At 42.5% G+C, this 22,899-nt stretch overlaps 1 protein-coding gene across 2 annotated transcripts; it reads right to left on the bottom strand.

Annotated features, from left to right (window-relative positions):
- Positions 1-352: 352 nt before the first annotated feature.
- On the bottom strand, positions 353-18,688 carry TROAP (trophinin associated protein). 2 transcript variants are annotated; one of them, XM_026711187.2, is made up of 16 exons: positions 18,609-18,688; positions 17,617-17,818; positions 17,097-17,259; positions 15,732-15,889; positions 12,697-12,778; positions 12,465-12,513; positions 11,604-11,647; positions 9,402-9,559; positions 8,509-8,602; positions 8,287-8,411; positions 6,715-6,774; positions 5,812-5,886; positions 4,521-4,619; positions 3,552-3,870; positions 2,344-2,516; positions 353-714 (listed from the first exon to the last, which is right to left on the bottom strand). In XM_026711187.2, exons 2-16 carry the CDS (start codon positions 17,788-17,790, stop codon positions 643-645), a joined length of 1,845 nt encoding a protein of 614 aa, XP_026566972.2. In that variant the 5' UTR covers positions 17,791-17,818; positions 18,609-18,688; the 3' UTR covers positions 353-642. The 2 variants fall into 2 exon arrangements, with proteins under 2 accessions (XP_026566972.2, XP_087781235.1); XM_087925109.1 differs by having other exon boundaries at positions 360-714; positions 11,604-11,644.
- Positions 18,689-22,899: the final 4,211 nt, after the last annotated feature.

The raw sequence follows: 22,899 nt of genomic DNA, 5'->3' as shown, positions 1-22,899 counted from the left end.
CCATTCCCCAGCTTTGGCTGGGGGATGGCAACCTGAGAAGGATTTTGCAACAATATTGTGCTTTGTCACTATGTAATTAGACTACAGGTAGTCCTCACAGTTTCATTCAGTGACTGTTCAAAGGTATGACAGTGCTGGAAAAAAATAACTTTACAACCAATGAAGGAGGAAAAATGGAAGTAGAAAGATTGACTATTCATCTTTTTCTATTTCAGTACAAGTACTGGTATTAGCCCACAAAATGTGTAAACCAATTTTTTAATCCCTTCATACAGTAATTACCTGTGATCAGGCCCTTACAAACACAGTGCAAGGCGTAGAAAGCACCTGTAACAAAATCTGGCAAGGCAGGGCTATTTCACAGGATGTCTTTATTAAAATATCTTCTAAACTTGGAACAAATTCCGTGCTTTCTTCTCATATCTCTTTTTTAGGGAGAAAAATAAAACAGGGCAACTTTTTTACAGTTATATTTATTAAAAAAAAAAAACCTGTTTACAATTAATGTTAGTGCATCCTGTAAAATGTAAAGTCTTGGGAGGTCTTTGCCACAATGGCTTTTGCAGCTTTTTCTCCTTTCCTTTCTGAGCACTACTGTCTTCCATCGGCCAACCCGCAAAACAGAGGCATGGCTCCCTTTTTTCAGGAGAGTGGAGTCCTTTCTTCCTCTGAAGATGGGGAAAGCGGTGCAGATGCCAAGATGGGTGTAAAGTGCTGATTAAAGAGAGAGTGCGCAAAAACATTAGCAAAGATATATATACATTGGCCATTATCAAGCTTCTAACAGCACCTGATCAAGAGCATCTCCTAGAGTGGGATGACAACTGCTACATCTCTAAGGAGTAATTTTATTCTTTAGCTTCAGGAGAAAAACAGCTCCAGATATTGTTTTGAAAGTGCTACATTACCAAAGTGGTAATTTACTATGGGATAGAAAAGTATTTCTAAAAATTATAAAAGGAAAAATCCACAAATGTGTCTCATGGAAAAAAAACTGTTAGAAAATTCAACCTGCCTTTTGTATTTTTACTCAGAGCAGCAAACATATCCAACATATCTCCTCATATTTTCCTCACAACAACCACCATGTGAAGTGAATTGGCCTGAGAAAGAGTGACTGGCCCAAGGTCCCCCAGCCAGCTTTCATGTCTAAGACAGGACTTGAACTCGTGGTCCCTTGCTTTCTAGCCTGGTGCCCTAACCACTAGGCCAAACCTAGCTCTCTTGCTTGCCCCTCTGTAAAAAAAAAAAAGACTAATTCTGAACAAGTAAGTCATGGCACCAAATCAGCTGCAAATTTTAGGCGCTTACACACAAACTACATGAATGCCTTGATAAGCTTCAAGTAAAGGGGATACAGACAAGAAAAAGATGGACAATCTTGAGCAACAGCAAGCTGAACTACAATGCCAGTGGCCACCATTTTAGCAATTAAAATGTCAGCAGTTTAATGGCAATCCGGACTAAGTAGAAAAGAGCAAGCATATACCCTTTTGTTTGAAGAATGAGCCTGTCTTGAAATAAAGGTTAATATGAACTTATTGGTTGCCACAGCAAACAGCTCACAAACATGCCTTCCCATGATAAGAATGTTCTGGAATGCCCTTGCTCTGCCCTCACCACACTTGCACGTTTTGGAGCCCCTAATTCTACAAGACATACATACTTTGGCATCTCACTTTTTCTCAGAAATAGATATTTTGAAACCTATTTTTATTATTATTATTAAATTTATATGACACTGTCAAGCGATTCTGGATGGCTTACAAATACAGAGAGATTAAACAATTAAAAAAAACCACACACAAAATGCTACAGGATGGAGCAGGGATCTTCTTTCTAATCTAATAATCGCCTCTAACATGGAACATTCCCATCAGGCAGAACCAGGTTTTGAGCCTCTGACAGTAGGCCCAGAAAGGGGATTGGTGGGAGAAAGGAGAATCACACCTCGTGGGTAAAATACCTCATATTAAGCAGCACATTCAGTTCAAAATTGTGGGAACTTGCATAAAAGGTTCAGCCTGTTTGTATATGCATCCCACTGCAGATCCTCTGAATTTGGGCACTGAATTTGGGCAAACAAGCGAATAGATTCACCTTGTGCAAACCATATGGAGCAGAGCATTTTTTTTTCATGTAGGAAAATGGCAGCATAGCCCATCATACACAAATACACAAAGGGGAACAATTGGCACCCTTTGAGCTACAGCATACTTTCGAAGAACAACATGGATCCTTCCCTCAACTAAATATTTTCTGTAAACATCAGGAGTTGCTTTTGGCTTATGTAACCTTGACTTGCTGCTCACCCAGCACATCGGCAGGCTACATCCATCTTACCATGGTATCGTGAGTGTTGAGAATTTTTGCTACCGGCTCTTGGCACCGAGGCACCGAGGGCTGAACCAGGGAGACAAGGCGAGAAGTGTAGAAAGCACATTCGTCATTTAGGCAGGCTTCATGGAAACGAAGGGGGGCGGTGCGGAGGTGATCCAACCGTTGTTTTACGAGACCTACAGGGGCAAATAGAAGGAGGCATGGACCAAGGCTGATTATAGGCAGTTTTTTTTTGTATTTCCTGACTCTTTTATGACCCTGGTGAATTGCAGGTTCCTGGGTTACTGTTCTTCTGGCTATTTTCTGGTCTGTCATCTCTCTCTTGGGAATCCATTTAAAGCCCCCAGATTACATTTGTAAGACACTTTCCTAATGCATTCTTCTTGGTTCTCATAAGGAACAAAACATATCTTGCCAGGAATCCCCCATTTCAGGAAAGCATCCCATTTTCAAGTATTCCTGTTGCATAACTACAGTTGTTCACTTCCAGAACATTCTCCCCTTTTCCTGGGCCAGGTCTTTTGAGAAAATACCTTCTGTGCCCTCTGTTCCTTCACAATGCTTCAGAGTCCCTTGCAGTGGTTTTCAAGGATCCTTCTGGCCTTGTCATTTGTTCTCACAAGGAACAGTGGAAAAAGGATACCTGTCAGCAGGCTTAAAGACTATAGGGAGTTCTACTGTCACACCGCCAATGTATGCCTCAGAAGACAGCCTGCTCTTGACAGATTGTCCAGCCGGCACAGCTTCAGTATTCTCAGCGGGTTTCTCCAGTCATTGGTGGAAAGGGGGTGTTTGGTTGGCAATCTTTAATCTTTAGTTAAAACTTTATTTTTATCCTATGGATCTGGCTCAAACTATCTCTGGCCAACCCCACTTGTTCTGAAAGTAGACCTTTATATAAACTAAAGACCTATGGCCTATCTGCAGAGGTTTTGCTGTCCATGGGCTATGATCATCAGGACACTTCTTAAATGGCAAGCCTCAGACTCTGAAAAGTGCTATGAGCTGAATTTCAACAAGAAGCTCCAGAGCAGGTTCACTCTAAATGTGGCAATGTTAAGACCTGTGGACTTCAACTCCCAGAATTCCCCAGTCAGCCATTTTGGAGTCCCCTGCTCTAGAGCTTCTTGTTCTTGCAGATGAAAGTCTGGAGCCACCAAAATGTCTCACTTCCTTAAAAGGCCTACCCACCACTACCTTTCCTGCCTCACCTGTACTCGTCACACTGGATGAAGGGCAGCTGACTTCTTGCAGGGAGGGGCTGGGGCAGATGTGCATCTGGCTGGAGGTGGTGTGGGTGAAGCAAGGTACAGGGGTAACAGTCACATTTTTCAAGTCTGGAGCCTGTTCATACAAGCTTGGCTTAGGATCCTGGGGAGGTGTAGAAGATAGTTCAGGCTCAGAAGCTTCCAGAGTTGGTGGGCTGTGAACCGTCAAGCGCTTGTGCAATTCCTTTAGTGAGGGGGTCTCCTCATAATCAATGTCACCATCCATCTCCTGCTGCAAGAGCTTGGCGAGATACTCAATACGCTGGAGGGAGAAAAATGCAAAGAACCGTGAGGAAAAAAGGTGTCCCCAGCCAGAATCCACAGGAAACATCAGCTCACCTAGCAAGCAACATGGCTCCCTCTCATCTGCACCGGACTTGTTTCTGTGTATGCTGTTCCCCATAAAGGACCTCCAGAGCATGCTACTATACAATATATCAGCCCCAACCACCCTGTACCATCCCTGATTCAGGAGGTGAGCCCATGGAGTCTTCGTGGAAACCACACAGAAGTGTTTGTTGATGCCTTCTCCTGGGAAATTCTGGCCCACAGCCCTTGGAGCCCTGTAGGTAATAGGCAGCTCCTGACAAGATCCGTCCCTGTGTCTAGATTTTTAAGATCAGCCAAGGCTGCTGAGGCTGCCATTGCTTGTTTCTTGTCTTTTTAATAACCACCCTCTTCTACAAGTTTAACATAACCACCGAGCATCATTTTTGGGAGCCATTCTGGGGGCCTGGGCCAAGCCCGTGGGAGAAAGACCACAGGTTTACAGCACACACACCCCATAGCCACTTCCGTAATCTCAGACTTTACTTGCAATCACCACACTGCACATTCTCCTTGTAAGTCTCATTTATAAAAATGAAAAAAAAAACACAATTTGACTCCCACTCTCAAGACTCCTTTGCTTACCTGAAGCTTTCCCATTTCTTTGCTAATCGCAGGAACAGCTGCCACTTTCTTCAATGATGTTGACGTTTCCTCATCAAAAAGACGCACAGCTATTTTCCCCTGTGTGGGAGTGGGGAGGATAGGGAAATGTCACATATCACTTCCTCTGAAACACATCCTACCAAAGATCTGTCAAGAACAGGCAGAAACATGAGGAATATTTTCTGCCAGGTCCATTTTTGGCCGGGCAATGATTTCCTGGCCCCACCAAGCATCCTAGCATGGCTGCTATATTTTCGCCAGGCCTCACAAAAGAACTTGGTTCTGGTTTATATTATTTCTGGTTTTACAAAAATGCAGCTTTTAGGAACACAATCTTTTTTTTTTTTAAGCCAGAAAGGTCTTCACAATAAATTATTGTAGACCACATTTACCTTATAAAAATGTGCATATCGAACAAATTTACAGATTAAAATTCTACATTTAACAAGATTAGTTTTCTAGCAGAAATTCAGAAATCGTGTTTACCAAGAATTTCATAATTTGCAACAACAATAAAGTGGAAAGAATAAACAACAAATAATGCATCCTAAAAAACAAATAATGCTGTATTGGCCTCCTGGATATACAATAATACAGTAAGTAAAATGAACTAACTAATTCTAACCAAGAGTTATCTGGTTGGGCTGCCAGCAAAACTTAAATGAACATCTATGTATCTGGTATCTGTGACGCATTTTATAATAATAAAGCTTTAGAAGTAGTCCTTGACTTATGACCACAATTCAGTCCATAATTTCTGTTGTAAAGTAAGTCATCTGTTAAGTGAGTTTCACTCCATTTTACGACTTTTCTTGCCACAGTTGTTAAGTGAATCACTACAGTTAATCAGCCAACTGTTAAGTGAATCTGGAATCCCCACTGATTTTGCTTGTCAGATGGTCACGAAAGGGAGTCACATGACCTTTGGGACACAGCAACGGTCGTAAGCATGAACCGGTTGCCAAGCCTCCGAATTTTGATCACCTGATTGTGGGGATGCTGCAAAGGTCGCAACTGTGGAAAATGGTCAGAAGTCACATTTTTTTCAATGTTGTTGCAACTTTGAATGATCACTAAGCGAACTGTTGTTAAATTGAGGATTATTTGTACTTGTGGCAGATACAAATAAGAAAAACGGCTAAACTGTTCAAGGAACTTCGAGCCACGCGTTAGGAGGACTGAATGCCCTGTGACCTGAGGGACAAGAGTCCTCATTATAGACATATTGTCTTACATGGGCAATACTATTGTTTGCCATAAGAATGCTTACCCAGGGCACAGGTGCATCTTCCTCCTTGGAGCCAATTGATCCCATCTGTCCAGTGACTCTGTCGAACCTTTTGACCTGAGAAGAACAAATTAGAGGACTGAAATGAATGCTTCATTATCTACCAATTCTTAGTAAGACATGGCAACTTACTCAAATTTCTTTAAAACCACAGTTTTGAGAATACATTCACAGTCAGAATGCTTACGTTGCCAAAAGATGAAGTGCCCAAGTAATAAAATCACCCTGCATCTACTTTCTAACTTGGAAGCCAAGTAACCATAATGAGAATCAAATTATGGGAAGCAATTACTTGATATGGAAGATATATAGAGGCAGACAATTATTTGATAAAGCTTTTTTTTAACTTGTGAAGCAATTAGAGTCATGGGAAATAGGGTGGCATACAAATTTAATTATAAAATATTTAAAAAGTACTACTTCCCGAAAGAACAACAGAAAACTAATTCCTTCTTACAGAAACATGTACCAGCTGATACAACATACTGCCACAAGATCATACATACCAACAACAACTGAGCATCCATCCATGGGTATCTGCCAGAGTCCAAATGACATATGCATCTGACACCCATCAGAAAAGTGATGTGGCTTATATACTTGCCTCAAATATTATGATGCCAGCTGGTAATTGCAAAATTTGTATGATGATGTCATGATGCATCTCCATTTTGATACTGTGTCTAGTAATCGATGCCCAAGTTTAGAAAAAAAGTGCTAAACTCTGTGAGGTCAAGATTAATCTAGGTGTGCTTCCTCTCTAACATGTGGAATAGAGGAAGCTGGACCAGCTTGTGAGCCAAACTCTCCTTGGCTATAGGAAGCAAAATTAGACAGTTGCCTAGTTTTCTGCTGCTATGCCTTTTTAAAGTGATGGGTACCCACCCTTTTGTCCGTGGTACAGATAGTAGGAGGTATACGGTGACGTGTCCAAGTTGCACAACGCTGATCCAATACAAGAGAAAAGTATTAAGAGAATGATTAAATGGAATCACAGAGAACTACAAGACAATAGGGGCAGATCTTCAAAAGGAGCAGATCCATCGGGGGGGAGGAGTGTCTCATTATTCAATGATAACTACACATTTAGCATGCATCCGATTATGGCACTGTAGAAATGCTGCTAATCCAGACAGACCATCTTACTGTAGGAGAGCTTGATATGTTTTAGTCTCTTCTGCCTTTCCCTTTAGAGATGATAGTGTCAACAATAAAGACACCACTTTCCATTTGCTATACAGGTCATCTTCGACCTACGTCCATTACCTGGACTGGAATTTCTGCTGCAGCTCGAATCAGACCTAATTTTATGAAATTTTCATGGCCACTGTGAAGCTAATCATGTGGTCGTGCACCAAATCCAGCAATCGTTAAGCAAACCCAGCTTCTCCAAAGGGCACTTTTTGCCAGAAATTGGCAAAAAAAAGTTGCAAATCATGATCTAATGATCACAGGACACTGAATTTACCAGTCGTAAATGCGAGCTCTGATCACACAATCATGGGAATGGCTGTGAGTACAGGTTGGAAGTCACTTTTTCCAAGTTCATTGTAACTTTGAACCATCATTAATTAGACGGTCAAAGGTCGGGGATTAGCTGTATACAACTAATTGAAATAGAAGAAGAAAAAGGAAGAAGAAGGAAGAAGAAGGAGAAGAAGGAGAAGGAGAAGGAGAAGGAGGAGGAGGAGGAGGAGGAGGAGGAGGAGAAGAAGAAGAAGAAGAAGAAGAAGAAGAAGAAGAAGAAGAAGAAGAAGAAGAAGAAGAAGAAGAAGAAGAAGAAGAAGAAGAAGAAGAAGAAGAAGAAGAAGAAGAAGAAGAAGAAGAAGAAACAACAACAACAACAACAACTAAATATAAGAAGAAACTAAAATATTTGGGCCTGTCACTAAAAGCAGCAGTGCTAATCTGGTATCACTGAGCAAGTGACATCACCAAAATGCCACCATCTTCCACCTGCTGACCCCTGCACACCTTTTAAAGGTGAGTGTAAACGAAGGAGAATGTAAAGATAATAATTCTACAGATACATCTCTATGCATTGTAGGGAAAATGCATATTGTGAATTACAAATCCCACCAGCCTCACTCAGCGTAATAAGTGGTGAGGGGTGGCGAGACTTCTAGTTCAGCAAGCTCCGATGAGCCACAAGTTCCCACCCGTAGTAGAGAAGCAAGGAGACATGTTTGGTTTCAAGAGAAAGGCGGCTTTATGGATTAAAAGCCATCAATGTTGAATTATGCTTGGACAAGCAAAAAACAAGCTAACATTATTAATATGGGTTGGGAGTGGACATGCTCAGCTTACATATGAACCAAAGTACTAAATCTTTGTCTCTAAGAACCCAGCAGTGTTAAACATATCCAGGTTTATCAACCTTCAAATTATTATCAAGAACTAGCTAGATATTAAGGATCCAGTTCAGACATTCTCAGGTACTTTGCCTCAAGTACAAACCAAGGATTGAGAGTTAGTAATAGGAACTCTTCTGGCCAGTCCATAAGGTGACCCTTCAATAATGGAACACCTTCCAAATGGTGTATTTGTTTGTTGGGTTCCAGAAGCTTCCAACTTCTCTAGACCTGAAAAACAGGCAAGGCAGAAGTTAGAAATCAGGGAGATGCAGTCGTGAAAAGCTCCAAAATTGAAAGGAAGTTCCAACTGCTCTATAAATGGTACCTTTAGTGCCTGGAGTAGTATAGCAGGACACACGGCCATACTTCCCTGTTGACATAACAGCCGTGCGGGGCTGCGACAGGGAAAGACCTTCTCCCTAGGGACAGGAATCAAAGTGAGTGCCCAACATCCACCACAGATGAATGCTCCTCCTCCTAAGTTGAAACCTACTTAGCAACCCCGTCAACAACTACAGGTAGTCTAAATGTTAAAACAGAAATTTGTTAAAATGGACAAACATATATGGTATTGTAAACGCTTTGATTATGATTACCTAAAAAATTGTCCGATTGAAATGGTTTTTTTACACGTATATTATACTAATAAAACAAATTAAAAAAAAACCTACAGGTAGTCCTCAACTTATGACCACAGTTGAGCCCCAAATTTTCATTGTTAAGCAAGACATTTGTTCAGCAAGACATTTGTTAAAGTGAGTTTTGCCCCATTTTACAATCTTTCCTGCCACATTTGTTAAGTGAATCACTGCACTTCTTCAGTTAGTAACATGATTGTTAACGGAGTTCGACTTCCCCATGGACTTTGCTTGTCAAAAGGTCACAGAAGGTGACCCCGTAACCCTGGAACACTGCAACCATCATAAATATATGAGTCGGTTGCCAAGCGTCTGGATTTTGATCCCGTGGCCATGGGGGATGCTGCAAATGGTCGCAAGTGTGAAAAATGGTCATTAGTCGTTAGTCACTTTTTTTCAGTGCCATTGTAACTTTGAACAGTCACAAAACAAACTGTTGTAAGTCGAGACACTAGACACTAGACAAGTGTTGTGACTAGATAACAGGGTGAGGAGAAGGCACAAGTTGTACATATGCAAGGCAGGTGTCCTCCTGCATCTAGGATTACCGAGGGAAGCCAAGAGATCTGACGTTGCTCACCTGCATATTGTCGCACCTTCCTGGTGGTTTCCGAGCATCCTTCAGTGGTACTCGCTGGGCCAGGCTCACTTTGCCTGTGGCTCCAAAGCTGGAGTGGCTCAAGCCTATGTTCAAAAGGATGCTTGCTTTCGCTGCTGCATCTGGCGTGAACTTTTCCTCTGTAAGGATAAAAGATAAGGAGCGACACCAAATCAGCTTGAGCTGAACTACAGACAGTCCTTGAGTTATGACCTCACTTGTACCACTGGCTAAGCGAAGCAGCCCTTAAATAAAACGGCACGTGGCTGCACGTTTTTAGGGACAGCCAGTCCTGGCGGCCCCAGTTGTGGTTGTTAGGCAAGGACCTCGTACTTCTCCTGGCCCCCTGCAGAGATAGGCAAGGAAATAGGCAAATGGGGGGTGGGGGGAGTTGAAATGGAAGCAGGGCAGGGCAGAATATGACCAAACAATGCCGCAATCATTGTAAGTACAGGCCAATCCCCAAGCATCCAGATTTTGATCACATGACCATAGAGACGTGGCAATGGCCGCAAGTTTAAGGACCCAGCATAAGTCCATCTTTTTCAGCACCACTGTAGCTTTGTCTACGGAGATTCTCAGTCATCCAGGTCATGGTTGTCCCAAAGGTGTTTTTTTTTTTCAAGAGGAAACTGGATTTTCTGGTTTTTCTTTGGAGACGTTTCCCTTCTCATTCAAGAAGAGAACTGAAGAAGCTTCTTGGATGAGAAGCGAAACATCTTCAAAAAAAACAACAACCCTGAGAAATCCCAGTTGCCTCTTGAAAAAACACCTTTGGGATGTTGTAGCTTTCAATCATGGCTGCTGAACAAATGGACATAACCAGAGGACTAACTCTAGTCTTATTTTATAGCTGTTTTCCCTAAACAGGTACTATCCAATACTTTGGAATCAAGGTCACATTGGAGGCAAATCACGGGAGCTAAAATCAAATGCACCTGAATGATACCAGGTTGGAAAAACTGGTCTGTATCAAGGAAAAGCAAGTGTTGCTTGAAACCTCAATACAGGTAGTCCTCGACTTATGACTACAATTGGGCCCAAAATTTCTGCTGCTTCGTGAAACATTAAATGACTTTTGCCCCATTTTACCACCTTTCTTGTCACAAGTTGTTAAGTGAAACGTTGCAGTTTTTCTGTTAGTAACAGGGTTGTTAAGTGAATCTGGTTTCCTCACTGACTTTGCTTCTCAGAAGGTTGCAAAGGGGGATTACATGATCCCTGGGACGCTGCAACCTTCATAAATATGAGTTTGTTGCCAGGTGTCTGAATTTTGATCACATGACCATGGGATGCTGCAAGATCCTAAGTATGAAAAACAGTCATAAGTCGCTTTTCTCTGTGCCACTGGAACTTTGAACGGTTACTAAACGAACTATTGTAAGCCAAGGACTACGTATACCACCTTGAGATAATTTTGAGGAATGTTATTCCATATGAATGCTGTGTGCACTGAGCAGGTTGGATTTTTTTTTTTATGTGGTGACAAAATGGGCTACAAAACAGATGAAGGCAAAAAGTGGGTCGAACCATTACTGAAAGATAAACAAACCATACTGTTTGATCTACACCAGGGGTGTCAAACTCAAGGCCCGTAGGGTGCAGCAGGGTGCTTAGATCTGGCCTGCGGGGCCACCCTAGAAACAATGAAGGACCTTCGCGGTGTCTCTGCCAGCGAAAACGGAGCTTGGGAGGCTCCTCCTCAGCTTTGTTTTCACTGGCAGAGGGTTGCAGGTGGCCATCACAGCCAAAAATGGAGTTTGGGAGCCCGTTTTCTCTGGCAGAGCGCTATAGCCACCACAGGTACCCTTGACACAAATGATGTTGAACTGGCCACGCCCACCCTGGCAACACCCCCACTAAGGTCAAACATAACCCTGATGCAAATTGAGTTTGACACCCCTGATCTACACTATCTGATTGATTTGCACTCTCACTGATATTGACAGACATAGGGAGGGGGGCAAGTTTAGCTATACTCCAAAATAATAAAAAGAGAAGAGAATTTTCCCCATGGCTCTAGATCAGGGGTGTCAAACCCACTCATATTGCGGGCCGTATCGTGGTATTTTTTGCCTTCACAGAGCCAGGATGGCTGTGGCCTGTGTGGACCATATCCGGCCCGTGGGCCACCAGTTTGACAGGCCTGCTCTAGAGATCATAGAGAGGAAAGCAGTTGCTCACCTTTCCCAGAGGTTCCTGTGATTTCCTTCCTGCCAACAGAGCTGCTGTTTAAGAGCAAAAGCAACAGAAAGTTAACAAGCATCAGAACTAGTGTGGATTTATGTGGCAATTCATAATGCAAGGAAAGGGAAGGCAAAGGTGGGAGTTTAAAAACTTTTTGCTGAAAAGGTGAAAATGCCTTCCTCCTCTCTGAGGTGCAAAAAACGCTCATTTAAAAAACCTGCAATAAAAAACTATGTAATTCAGAATAAATTACTCAACATTCACAGTTAGGTTAAGCCACGCTGAGCCCAACATGGTGACTCAAGTCACCAAGAAACCATACAGGTAATCCTTGATTTGCAATCATAATTGGGACTAAAATTTCAGGTTGTGACAGTCATAAGTCAAGGCACGCACGTGACCAGACCTTACTTTACAACCATTTTTATAGCAATTCTTAAACGGATCAGAGTTGTAAGTCTGAATCCATTCTCCCAAATCGGTGTTTTGTTTTGTTTTGATGGAAACTGGCAAAAAAATATATCACAAGTCATGATCACATAACCACAGGACATTACAACCACTCCAAAATGTGAGCTGGTTGCCAAGTGCTCAAAATAGGGTCATGTGTCTATGGGAGGAGCACGGAGTGCGTCATTTTAGGATGGCCAGAAGTGCTTTACAAGCTTCAAAGTACAATGGCTGAGCCAAAGTAACTGCGAATCAGGGGTTATTAAGTCATAAGTTGAGGACTACCTGTAGCAAGCGGAACTACCAAGACTTTTATTTACTACAAATCATAATCCACCCACCCAAACCCCAACAATCCACAAGGGAAAAACTTCCAATGCAATTGGGAGCATTTGGCTCTTTTCTCACCTTTGTGTCGACATCTTGTCCCCATGAACGTTGCTTGGCTGATCCAAATCTGTGAAGGGACAAAGAAAAAAAAATCAAATGGATGATATAGCACCAGCGGTTTTTCCAATGCCTGTAAGCATGGTCTTCAGACGTTTCGAAGTCCTCGTTAATTGTATCATGAGAACTTCATGAATAAATCTTAAGACTGCAGCCTGTTTGCCCAAGAAGGGAAATCCAGATTAAGTCGTACCTATTGAAGCAGACGTAGAAATATGGGACATGCGGAAAGGGTCCATCGTAGCTGCCTCTGTATCCAGGGAGCCATGGGCATCCTACAAAGAGAGAACACACGTCCCCATTCCATTTTTAAAAAGACAGTGCTTGGATGCCGGTATAATTTATTTAAAAAAATTTATACTGGTAGTTCTCGATGTACAATCATTAATTTAGTGACTGTTCAGAGTTATGACCCTGAAAACAGTGACTTGCAACTGGTCCTCGCACTTATAACCAAAGCGGCATTCACAAGGTCATATGATCAAAATTTGGGCACCTGGCAATATGCATTGTTTAGGACAGTGACAGCATCCTGGGAATATGTGATCGCCATTTGCAACTTTCCCAGCTGGCTTCCGACAAGAAAAGTCAATGGGGAAAGCCAGACTCACTTAACGACCTCATGATTCACTTAATAGCTGCCATGGCTCATTTAACAAACCTAGGCAAAAGTAGGTCATAAAATTGGATGTGACTTACTTAACCACCTTGCTTGCTTAGCCCTGGTCTCAACTGTGATCATAAGGTGACGGCTGCCTATATAAACACAGGGACTCTGAACAGCTTACCAAATTAAACCTCCACAGTACAGAATAATGGACTCCCCTACAGTAGGAACAAACACAATCAAACCAGCCACTTGATTGGCTCTGTGTTAACATGGGGTCCTGAAGGATCTTGTGTTCAAGCCCTCCTGGAAAAGTAAAAGGAGGCGGCCAATCTTATCTGCAGGGGAAGGGCCTCTGAAAAGGCAGTGGATTTGAGGACAGAGGACTTTATTTATGTAGTTTGCCTCTGTTCCTGTCACGAAGATTTTTTTTCTAGGCTTAGGAAAACGGCAAGCAGAATCCACAAAGAAAACAAAATAGGCATGCAGTTTGGATGGGCTGAATCCTTTCCCAGTAAGCAGAATACTTATCTATTAATTTCATTTGTTATGTCCAATCACTCGAGTAGACTCTGGGAGGCTTACTAAATCCAATTACACAGCTGAAATGTTAAAAGCATCAGAAATATAAAACAAGACAGCCCAGACTAAAAGCAATACAATAAAAGCCTGAGAAGGCCGCCACAAATATAATATTTTGTGAGATGGGCAGCTACATAAATCAATTTAATAAATAAAATGAAAATAAAACCAGTCTGGGAACAAAGCCAGGTTTTAGAGGCCATCCTGAAGTCTGGTAGAGTGGCTCCATTCACATCTCTGTGGGATATTGTTCCAGAGGGCAAGGGCTGTGGGTGAGAAGGCATATTCAGTCCCATAAAGAGACAATGTTTAAATAAAGGGGACTTGTGATGACCCGGAGTATATCAGAAATATAACAAAAACCAAAATGTAAATAAAGGTCCTTTAATGCCTTCAGCTTGGCTTCACTGTTTAATTGTTCACAGTTGAAGATTAAACTATTTTCAAATAACATTCCAAATGAAAGAAAACACAGTTCAAATTCAAAGAGCAGATAATGAAGGAAAAACCAAAAACAAACAGCACTGAATAAAGTTCCACGACAGACCAGGATAAAGAATTACCAACTTCAGAAAGATAACCAGGTACAGTCCATTGGAAGAACGCCAACCAAGATAAACCTCCTCTAGGAATAAAATACTAATTTGTTTCCAGCGTTTTGTTAGCACACAGGTTCAAACTCTAATGCAGATCTCACACCTGCAACCCATGAAGAGGATCATGGCCCTCTCCTCCTGAGTAGACCACGTTTTTCCCTGATCCTCTCCTCCCTGAGTACCCTAGGATGGATAGGGGGTGGACCTGGGTCCTCCTCTGACTGTTCAGAGTCAGTCTCCACCAGGGGCATGACAGGACTTGAAACATACCCACTCTGTGTGAAAATACTAGGCAGGCAAAATACCAGACAGACAATTGGAGATAGTTAGTCCTGCAGATAGCCAGGCCTGATGCCATGAAGGGCTTTATAGGTAATAAACAAGGCCTTGAATTGCACCTAAAAATCAATTAGCAAGCATAGTGAAAAGCCTGTTACTGATCATATCACTGCATTTTGAACCCGCAAAGATGGTCTTGAAGGATGGCCTTGAGTAGAATGCACTGGAGTAGTTCAATCCTAAGGCGAGCAAAGCTGGTGTATTGGTGAATGTGCTGAGCTAGAAACCAGGAGACCGTGAATTCTAGTCCCACCTTAGGCAAATAAAGCCCACTGGCTGACCAGCCAAACCCACCTCACAGGGTTATTGTGGGGAAAATAGGAGAAAGAAAGAGTATTAGATATGAGTCACAGCCATTCCATCTCTTCACAATTGAGCTAAAGTCAATCCTTCTCCATCCAGAGCCAAACAATCTCCAGAAAGAGCATCAACAGCTTCACTTGTGCAATCGAGGTTGGAAATATAAATCAATATGTGTGTGTGTGTGTGTGTGTGTGTGTTAATTCTAGAGTTATGCATGCATATTATAACTGGGTTCACGCACCATGCTATATTAAAAGAAAATTAGTTTGGCTTTAGCATTGCATGTTATGAAAACCAAGCTGATGGTTTATCAATAATCATGACCAGGTATGAACCTAGTTAGGAATTCTTGCATTTGTACATCATTCCCAACCGATATTGTGCTGGAACTAGAACTTTTGCAAACATCCCACACAATAAAGCCAAAGGAGGGAAAAAGGATAGTTAAGATAATATATCTCCAAATGATCATCCCAAAGGTGCTTTTCCAAAAGGCAACTGGACTTTTGTTTTTCCTTGAAGATGTCCTGCTTCTCATCCAAGAAGCTTCTTCAGTTCTGAAGTCACCTTTGATACAACCATGATCCGGATGACTGAGAATCTCCACAGACATTTCCAGATGAAGATTATCATATTTTCTCTGTTGAACCATAAGGGCAATTAAGGGCCCTCATTACTTTTGAACTACTGCATAAAGAAACAAGCAGTCTGGATATCTGCACTGCTCCATTTTAACTCAAAAAACCAGAACATGCAAAACAAGCGAGACCAGCAAAATTCTTGTCCATGATGGAGACTTACCCCAATGCTGGTTAAGCACGCTCTCTTCCCTTTCAGAGGAACTCGCTGGGCCAGGCTGGGCTTGTGAGCTGCACTCACCATCTGGTGAGTCAGCCCCGTGTTGGATAGTATGCTGGCAAGAGCTTCTGGGTCAGAAACAAACTCGACTGAGTTCACTTCTGCAAAGAAAATTGGGATTTGCATTAGCCACGCAGTTAAGGAATTGTTTGGGGAGGAAAAGGCCTCAAGCACTTAATTATACCAGATACCAAGAAAAGTCTGCCTGGTACCACATACCAAGAAAAGATACCCTGAAGCCTGCACCATTTTTCACTAGCCGGACTCAAACGCAGAATTAGAAAGAACTAGATTTTTTTTAAAATCCTTCATTTCCAATTGAAAACAGGCTCCATGTGAACCTCATAGCATACCACAGGAGCTACATCGTCCAAGTGTGCCCTGTCACAAACAGAAAGGAATCAAACCATATCAAATCAAACCTTTATTATGGTTAAAAAGCAGCAGAAAGCAGAAAGGGAGATAATTTATCCATGCAAAAAAATCTAATTTCAAGACTGATCTGGATAATTTATAGTGGTTGACACACAGAAGCAGTGGATTCATCCACAAGATCAAGCTATATATGAAGTTACCATTATCACTTAGTTACAAACCAGTCCTCATTAAAAAAAAAACATCCTAGTACTGCATTATATGCTGTTGATTCAAACTACCACTACCAGTCATTTTTACGATTAGCCACAATTCCACACAACCCAACAAGCCATGGATTATCAAGTACAGGAACAAAGATCCTGAAGCCAGGCTCTTCTTGAAATATGCAGGTATTGGCACTGCAGAAGGACATCTGTGACTCACAAAACTTTGCTGAGGATATAACTTCCATAATTCCCAGCTATTAGCAACATTGGGAGTCAGTGGGAGTTGAAATTTAACAATACCATCTCCTAACTTAGTTACTTGTCCATCAGATCCAAAGTTAGCTGCCTCCAATGGCTAAGCAGAGAGCCAAAATTCTATCAAGTGGTGGTTCATTCAATCAAGTTAAAAATGATGTACAAAAACTGATCCATCTCAATAAATAATAAGACTTTCTTGCCACCCATCTCACCTACAGCCAACTCCGGGTGGCTTACAAACATTAAAAGCCAATACAACATTGCAATAAATAGTAACAATTTACAATGAAGAGATGGGGATGAAGGGAGCAGGATGCACACGAGAGTGAGGTGGAATCTTGTTTTAATCCATTAGCCATCTCCAGTGTGATGCGCTCCCATTGGGGCTCAGGCCAACTGGCAGAGCCAGGCCTTTAGGCCCTTACAGAAGGTCAGGAGGATGGGTGTGGAACAATAAACTTTATACCTTTGCCATGAGATACATCACTTTTATTCCTATAACCAGAGGTGGTTAACTGCATGTCTGATAAGGGTTCTCTGATAGGGGTCTTGGGGGGTAACCCAGCTGCCACTTCCAGAACTGGATTGGAATGAGACATCTTGCAAGTCCTCGCTTTGGAAGAACATGGCTGCAGAGAGAACAAAAGGATTAAACTCAGGATTAAACTGTCTTCCTATAAAAACATATCTAGTGGTAACCTAGTTAGAGTAGACCAGAACCAGCCTGAAGCCAGGTTTTCTGCTCCCATATTGGTGGCCCTTCTACTCTGAGCACAGTAGCCTTCAGTGAACAACCAGGGCCTGAAACAGAATCCCAAAGGACAGTGTCCCAAAGCTCCTTTATTTATTTTACTAGATTTATAGCCCCCCCACCTTTCCCAGTAGAACCATTTTGAACAGAGCATACATACAGCCAAGTACCAAAACAAACAGAAGCAGAAACCTAAAACCATACAAGCCTACGTCAAAAGGGACCCCATGTTCACCTGTGGCTGGGATTGTCTCCACTCTGCAGGGTGTCTGCTTTTGGAAAGCACCGGGATCTTACTGCTGCTCAAAGTGCCTCCAGCCAGCAAAGTGTTTTCCTTCCAATTTGGTTTGTCAGGGGTCTTTGGAAAAGGTAACGATATTTGCTGGTTTTCCTTTCCTACTGGAGCCATTTAGGATCCTGTCGGCCTGGGTTTGTACCTACATCAAAAGCAAGAAAGCAAGCACTGTAGCATTACCAGGGTGGAATACAATGTGAGTAGTCCAATATGCCTTTTTTTCCCCCACAGTCATAGTTTCTATTCGCTGTGCATTTTTGTTTACATCCACTGCCATTAGCACTTGGTCAATTACGCCTCCCCTAATCCCAGCGCTTTTATGCCGAGTCCACATAACAGACTACTAACAAACTAAAACTAAAGTTGGCAACTTTAAAGACTTGTGGACTTCAACTCCCAGAATTCCTCAGCCAGCAAATTCCTCAGCCGGCAAAGCAAAGCTGGCTGAGGAATTCTGGGAGTTGAAGTCCACAAGTCTTAAAGTTACCAAGGCTGGAGACCCCCGAACTAAAAGACCCTGATTGGCTTACAGCTCAATGATGTTACAGTAACCGATACTTCGAGACTAAGGAGGAACTGGGTTAACTCAGTTAATGCTTCGTGGGAAGAACCCACAAAACCCGCCATGGCGTTTCTATAGGTAGGACAAGGCATAAATCCTAGTTACCCCCACAGATAAATGCAGCTCCTCGCCCCACTCCCCTTGACGTTGAGGAGGGGCGACCGAAGCTCAGCCGACCCGTTTGCAGCTAAAAGGTGTCAGGGTAAGGTTTGACACCAGCGTAACGGTCTCGCTACAGCCCCGCCTTCTGCTCTACACCGTTTCCCGAAAGAGAGAAAAGGGGGGGGGGCTTCTCAGGTGAACTCTGCTTATGCTTCGCCACCCCCGCCTTTCAGCCGGAGGGGAGCGGGGGTCACCCCTCGTTGCTCACCTGCTCCGGACCATCCCCTCCGCTGGCAAAGCGAGCGAGCCGCAGCCGCCGGCTCAGTTCATAAAGCAGCAGAAGGCGCCGATTGGCTCTCCCGAGCGATCACGTGGTCTGCCAGGAGGCGGGGCCAGAATGTTGAAGGGAGTTCTGGGGTGGGCAAGGACCGGAAGAGAATAAAAGGGAGGTTTATTGATTGATTGAATGAATGATGGTCAAGTGTGATGAGACACACAAGGAAATTGTCTTGGAGCATGTGGTGCTCTCGATGTACATAAAAAGAAAAGATACATTCGTCAGGAATCATAAGGTACTTAATAATAGTCATAGGGTACAAACAGGCAATCAAATCATACTAGGAAACAGTCCACATAAACGTAGCCAGTTTTGATGTCAAACCCCCAAAGTCAGAAAGATCGTTCGTGGTCTGTATTTCTACTGAAAGCAAGATCGAGCGAGTTTTTGCCCTTCTGCTCCAATGGTGGTTTCTGTCCTCCCTGAGCTTGTCTTGGAACACTTGCCTTACAAGTTTGATGGGTGTACCGCCCCAAATGCTCCCATCTGATGCTGTCCTTGGAGCAGATTGCGCTCCGCCAGTGCCAAGCTGAAGAGGGAACATCAAAGGGTCAAAAGGCAACGTCATTATAAACACTTGGCTGCAACAAGCCATTTATCCCTGTGGTAACCTTTTTAACACCTGCTTAAAACCCCCAAAAGTCTGAAAGGTGTTTTCTCTAAACCCTCGTTAGGTGACCCCTGTTTTTTTCTTACCAATTTGTGTTTCTGTGATAGCCCCGTTGGTTGCTGACTTGGAGAAAGGGATGAACTGGAACCGGGGCATCAAACACCTGACCAGGAGCACTCAGAGAAGCCTGGGGATGGAGAAGGATGCAGTCCCAGATCCATCAGGCATGGGGCGGAGGGGGGGGCATGATCAGCAGGACAGCTACAGCCTGGAGAAAGAAGAGGTATGGCTGCCATATGGGTGCCTTATGGCTTTAACAGGATGCCTCCCATGATGAATAGTTGCTGACACACCCCCATCCCACTAACCGGGAGAGCTGATGATTAGTAGCATGCGGGAAGGAGTGCTTGGTGAAGACAAACATTAGTTTTCCTGAGTGTTATCTTTGGCTCTGTGCTTCCTGTGTCCTGATTTTGGCTGTGATCCTTAAGTTTATCTTGTCAGCTTTTTTTGGACCTGGACCCGGACTTGGATTTGCATCTGAATTTGGACTTGCTTTGGGGAGTTTTCTTGTGGGGGATGGCATTTGCCTGAGAATTTATTGCTTATTGTGCAATAGACATACTCCACTTGCACCTATTGCTGTCCATGTGACTTGAATCAGAACATTTTCTTTCAGATGCACCTTATTGTTAATAAGTGAGAATAAAACCAAGGCTTCCAGGAGGTTATACCTGAGGACCAAGTCATACTAATGATCACTTTTCACTAAGTTTTGGCTGCTTATCAAATGTGCTTTTAAGAGTTTTTGTCAAGCAAAAGTAACAATGGCCTGTCATCCAAGCAGCTGGACCATTGAGCCCTACCCTTGCTTCATGCAAAATTGTTAAAAGGTCCATCACATTGTTTTCAGGTGAGTTTCAATCTCTTCAGGCTTTGAATCAGGTGTCTGTTGACCTTTTTTTCAGATTGCTCATTAGATGAGGATGAAGTTCTGGTATCTTACCTAAAGCACAGCATAAAGCCATAGCTTTTATATTTTCACTGTTTTTGCATAATGCATATGTTTGATTTTTAACTGTTACACTTTTGATACTTTTGGAGCTTTTATGAGCCACACTCAACTTTTGCTAAGTCAGTGTTTCCAGAAAGTAGTTTAGCTAGTATTTAATCATGGAGTTAAGCCAACTTATTGGATTGGCTGCTTTGGGGCCATATGTGCTGCTCAAGGTCTTTTCTGTCCAACTATGTGAACTATTGAACTGAAAGAGACAGTTCATCACTGTTATGTCAAGCCATGTTTTTTAAAATTATGGCTTATTAACCAAAATTCAGTTGGTTGGGTTCACATGTGCAACCATTAGAAGCTAGGCCTTAGTGCAGGGCTCTTCAAACTTGGCAAGTGTAAGACTTGTGGACTTCAACTCCCAGAATTCCTCCTCCAGTCATGTTAGCTCAGGAATTCTGGGAGTTGAAGTCCACAAGTCTTATACTTGCCAAATTTGAAGGCCCTTGCCTTACTGCAATGCACGAATCAGGTCACAGAAAAGTTTTTAAATGGTAAAGTAGTGTCCTTTTTGTGTTGCTTGACAAATCTAAGCGAAGTTAGCAGAGGTTTTCAGCAGCCTCCAGGCTTTAATAAAATCAAACATCACCAGACCTTCTGTGGGGAAGATTCTGTTGACATTCAAAACACACACATAGTCACACACACCCCAAAAAATAGGCAGCAAGACACTCTTCACATTAAATTTATTGGCTGGTTCAAAGCATACGTGACCTATTCCACACACTGACCATGGGCATCACAAAACCAACATTATTCAGGAGATAAGAAAGCACCAGGAACAGAATGACTGCCACCCCTCCCAGTCTCCATGTATCCTGCTTCTTCACCAGAATATGTACTGTAATAGGTTGAGTTGGTACCTGGCAAACCCCAAGCTAGATATTTAATAAAGCAAGCCTAATTGCAAGGAAAGGTGCTCTGGAGAGCCAGTTGATGTGGATATCCAAGGGCAGGAATTGGGATCGGACAGGATTAGCATAGCACAGCAGGAGTGATGCAGAGATCCAATGGCATGGGAAGAGTTAGCACCAGGAATCTCTACTAGCTCTGCAAGGAACATGGAAATTGACAGCTATCAAAAGCAGGAAATCAGTACCAAAGCCCATAAAGGATAAGCCCGGAGCTTTTCAAAAACCTATCATTTATTTTTGGGATAAAGGGGGGGAAGGTGCAAAGTATCAGAATCCAAACTGGAGTTCTGTAATGTGCCAGAGCCATTTATAAGGAACCAATCACAGGAAATATTATTTAGGTCCCTCCACCCTGTACAGAAATGGGTATTGTATGCTGATCTCTACAAGGGAATGCAGGCTGGAAGGCCAAGAAGTAAAACGGATTAAAATATGGCAACATCGAAACTTGTTGAAGTTGTTCTGATGCCGTTCCTACCTTGCCAGAAATCTCAAGCTTGGAACACATCCCGAGTCACGGAATAGCCACTTCCAAGCTTAAGTGTTTTAAAGCTGGCAAGATTTATGCATCTGTGCTTCTGTGCAAGGAAACAAGGCTGCTGTTTTCTCAACATTTTAAGCCATCTTGCTTACTATCAAATCATGCTTTTTATTGTTCCTAGTTAATTTGTAGGATTAGTCTGGCTAGGAAAGTGGGGAAATGGTATGCTCCCCGTGGGGAAAATTTCTTGTATTTTACAATGAAAGCCAACTTCAGTAGTGGTCTAAAATTTAATTTTGTGTAGGTAGCATATAATAAAGTTGTTTCACACTCACAAAAAATAAAATGCTAAACTATCTGCTATAAAAAGCAAACATTGGAAGGACGAAATGAAAGTAAGATTCTGCCTGGACATAGGCTGATGAGCCAGACTTGTGGTGGGAAGATCCATTAGATAACATGACATTGTGTACTTCCTGTGTCATCAACTTTTTCTTTTCCTGCTCTGGTGTACTGTAGCTACTGAGACTTTTAAAATTGTCCCTCAACAGAGAAGGAAAAATATAGGTAAAAAGATAAAATAGCCAGAAAGGCAGTGTCCTAGTTTCCCTCAGAATCATTAAATTGGATTTGGCAGTTGGCAACTTTATGACCAGAGACATCTGTGCCTTAAGTCGACTAGAAATTACTGATCCTGAAGGTGTGCAGTAGGTAGCATAGTTGAAGCAAGCTGTTACTGAACTTGTTGCAAAATGGGATCAGGGAAACACAATCTTGAAAGTTTCCTCCAATTCTTACAAGTAAACTTGAATAAAACCGTAGTAGGGTCCCCGTTCAATTTCTGATTTTTAACAACAGGACAGGGACAGAAAAAGGACAGAAAAATTACAAAGTTGGCAGAGGGAAAAAAGTTACAAAAGATCTGAAAGACTGGAAACAAAAGCCTCTGGAGTAATACAGAAGAAGACAGGTAAAGCTATCTCAATAGCACCGAGGTTTCTCGACTATTATTGGGAAAATATTTTGAAGACTTGTGAACTTCTGTTCAGTTTTCAAATCTGTCTTGAATCAGGTAAGTTAGTTTTTATCGAAGGTGAGTTACCCCTTTGGCCACCAAGGGGCAGCACTCAATGCCGGGAAGTCATGGGAAG

The sequence above is a fragment of the Pseudonaja textilis genome, chromosome 2, assembly GCF_049901715.1.
Source record: "Pseudonaja textilis isolate UNSWEBS1 chromosome 2, rPseTex1.2, whole genome shotgun sequence".
Lineage (NCBI taxonomy): Eukaryota > Metazoa > Chordata > Lepidosauria > Squamata > Elapidae > Pseudonaja > Pseudonaja textilis.
The sequence above is the reverse complement of the archived record's forward strand: the minus strand, read 5'-3'. Positions and strand labels throughout refer to the sequence as shown.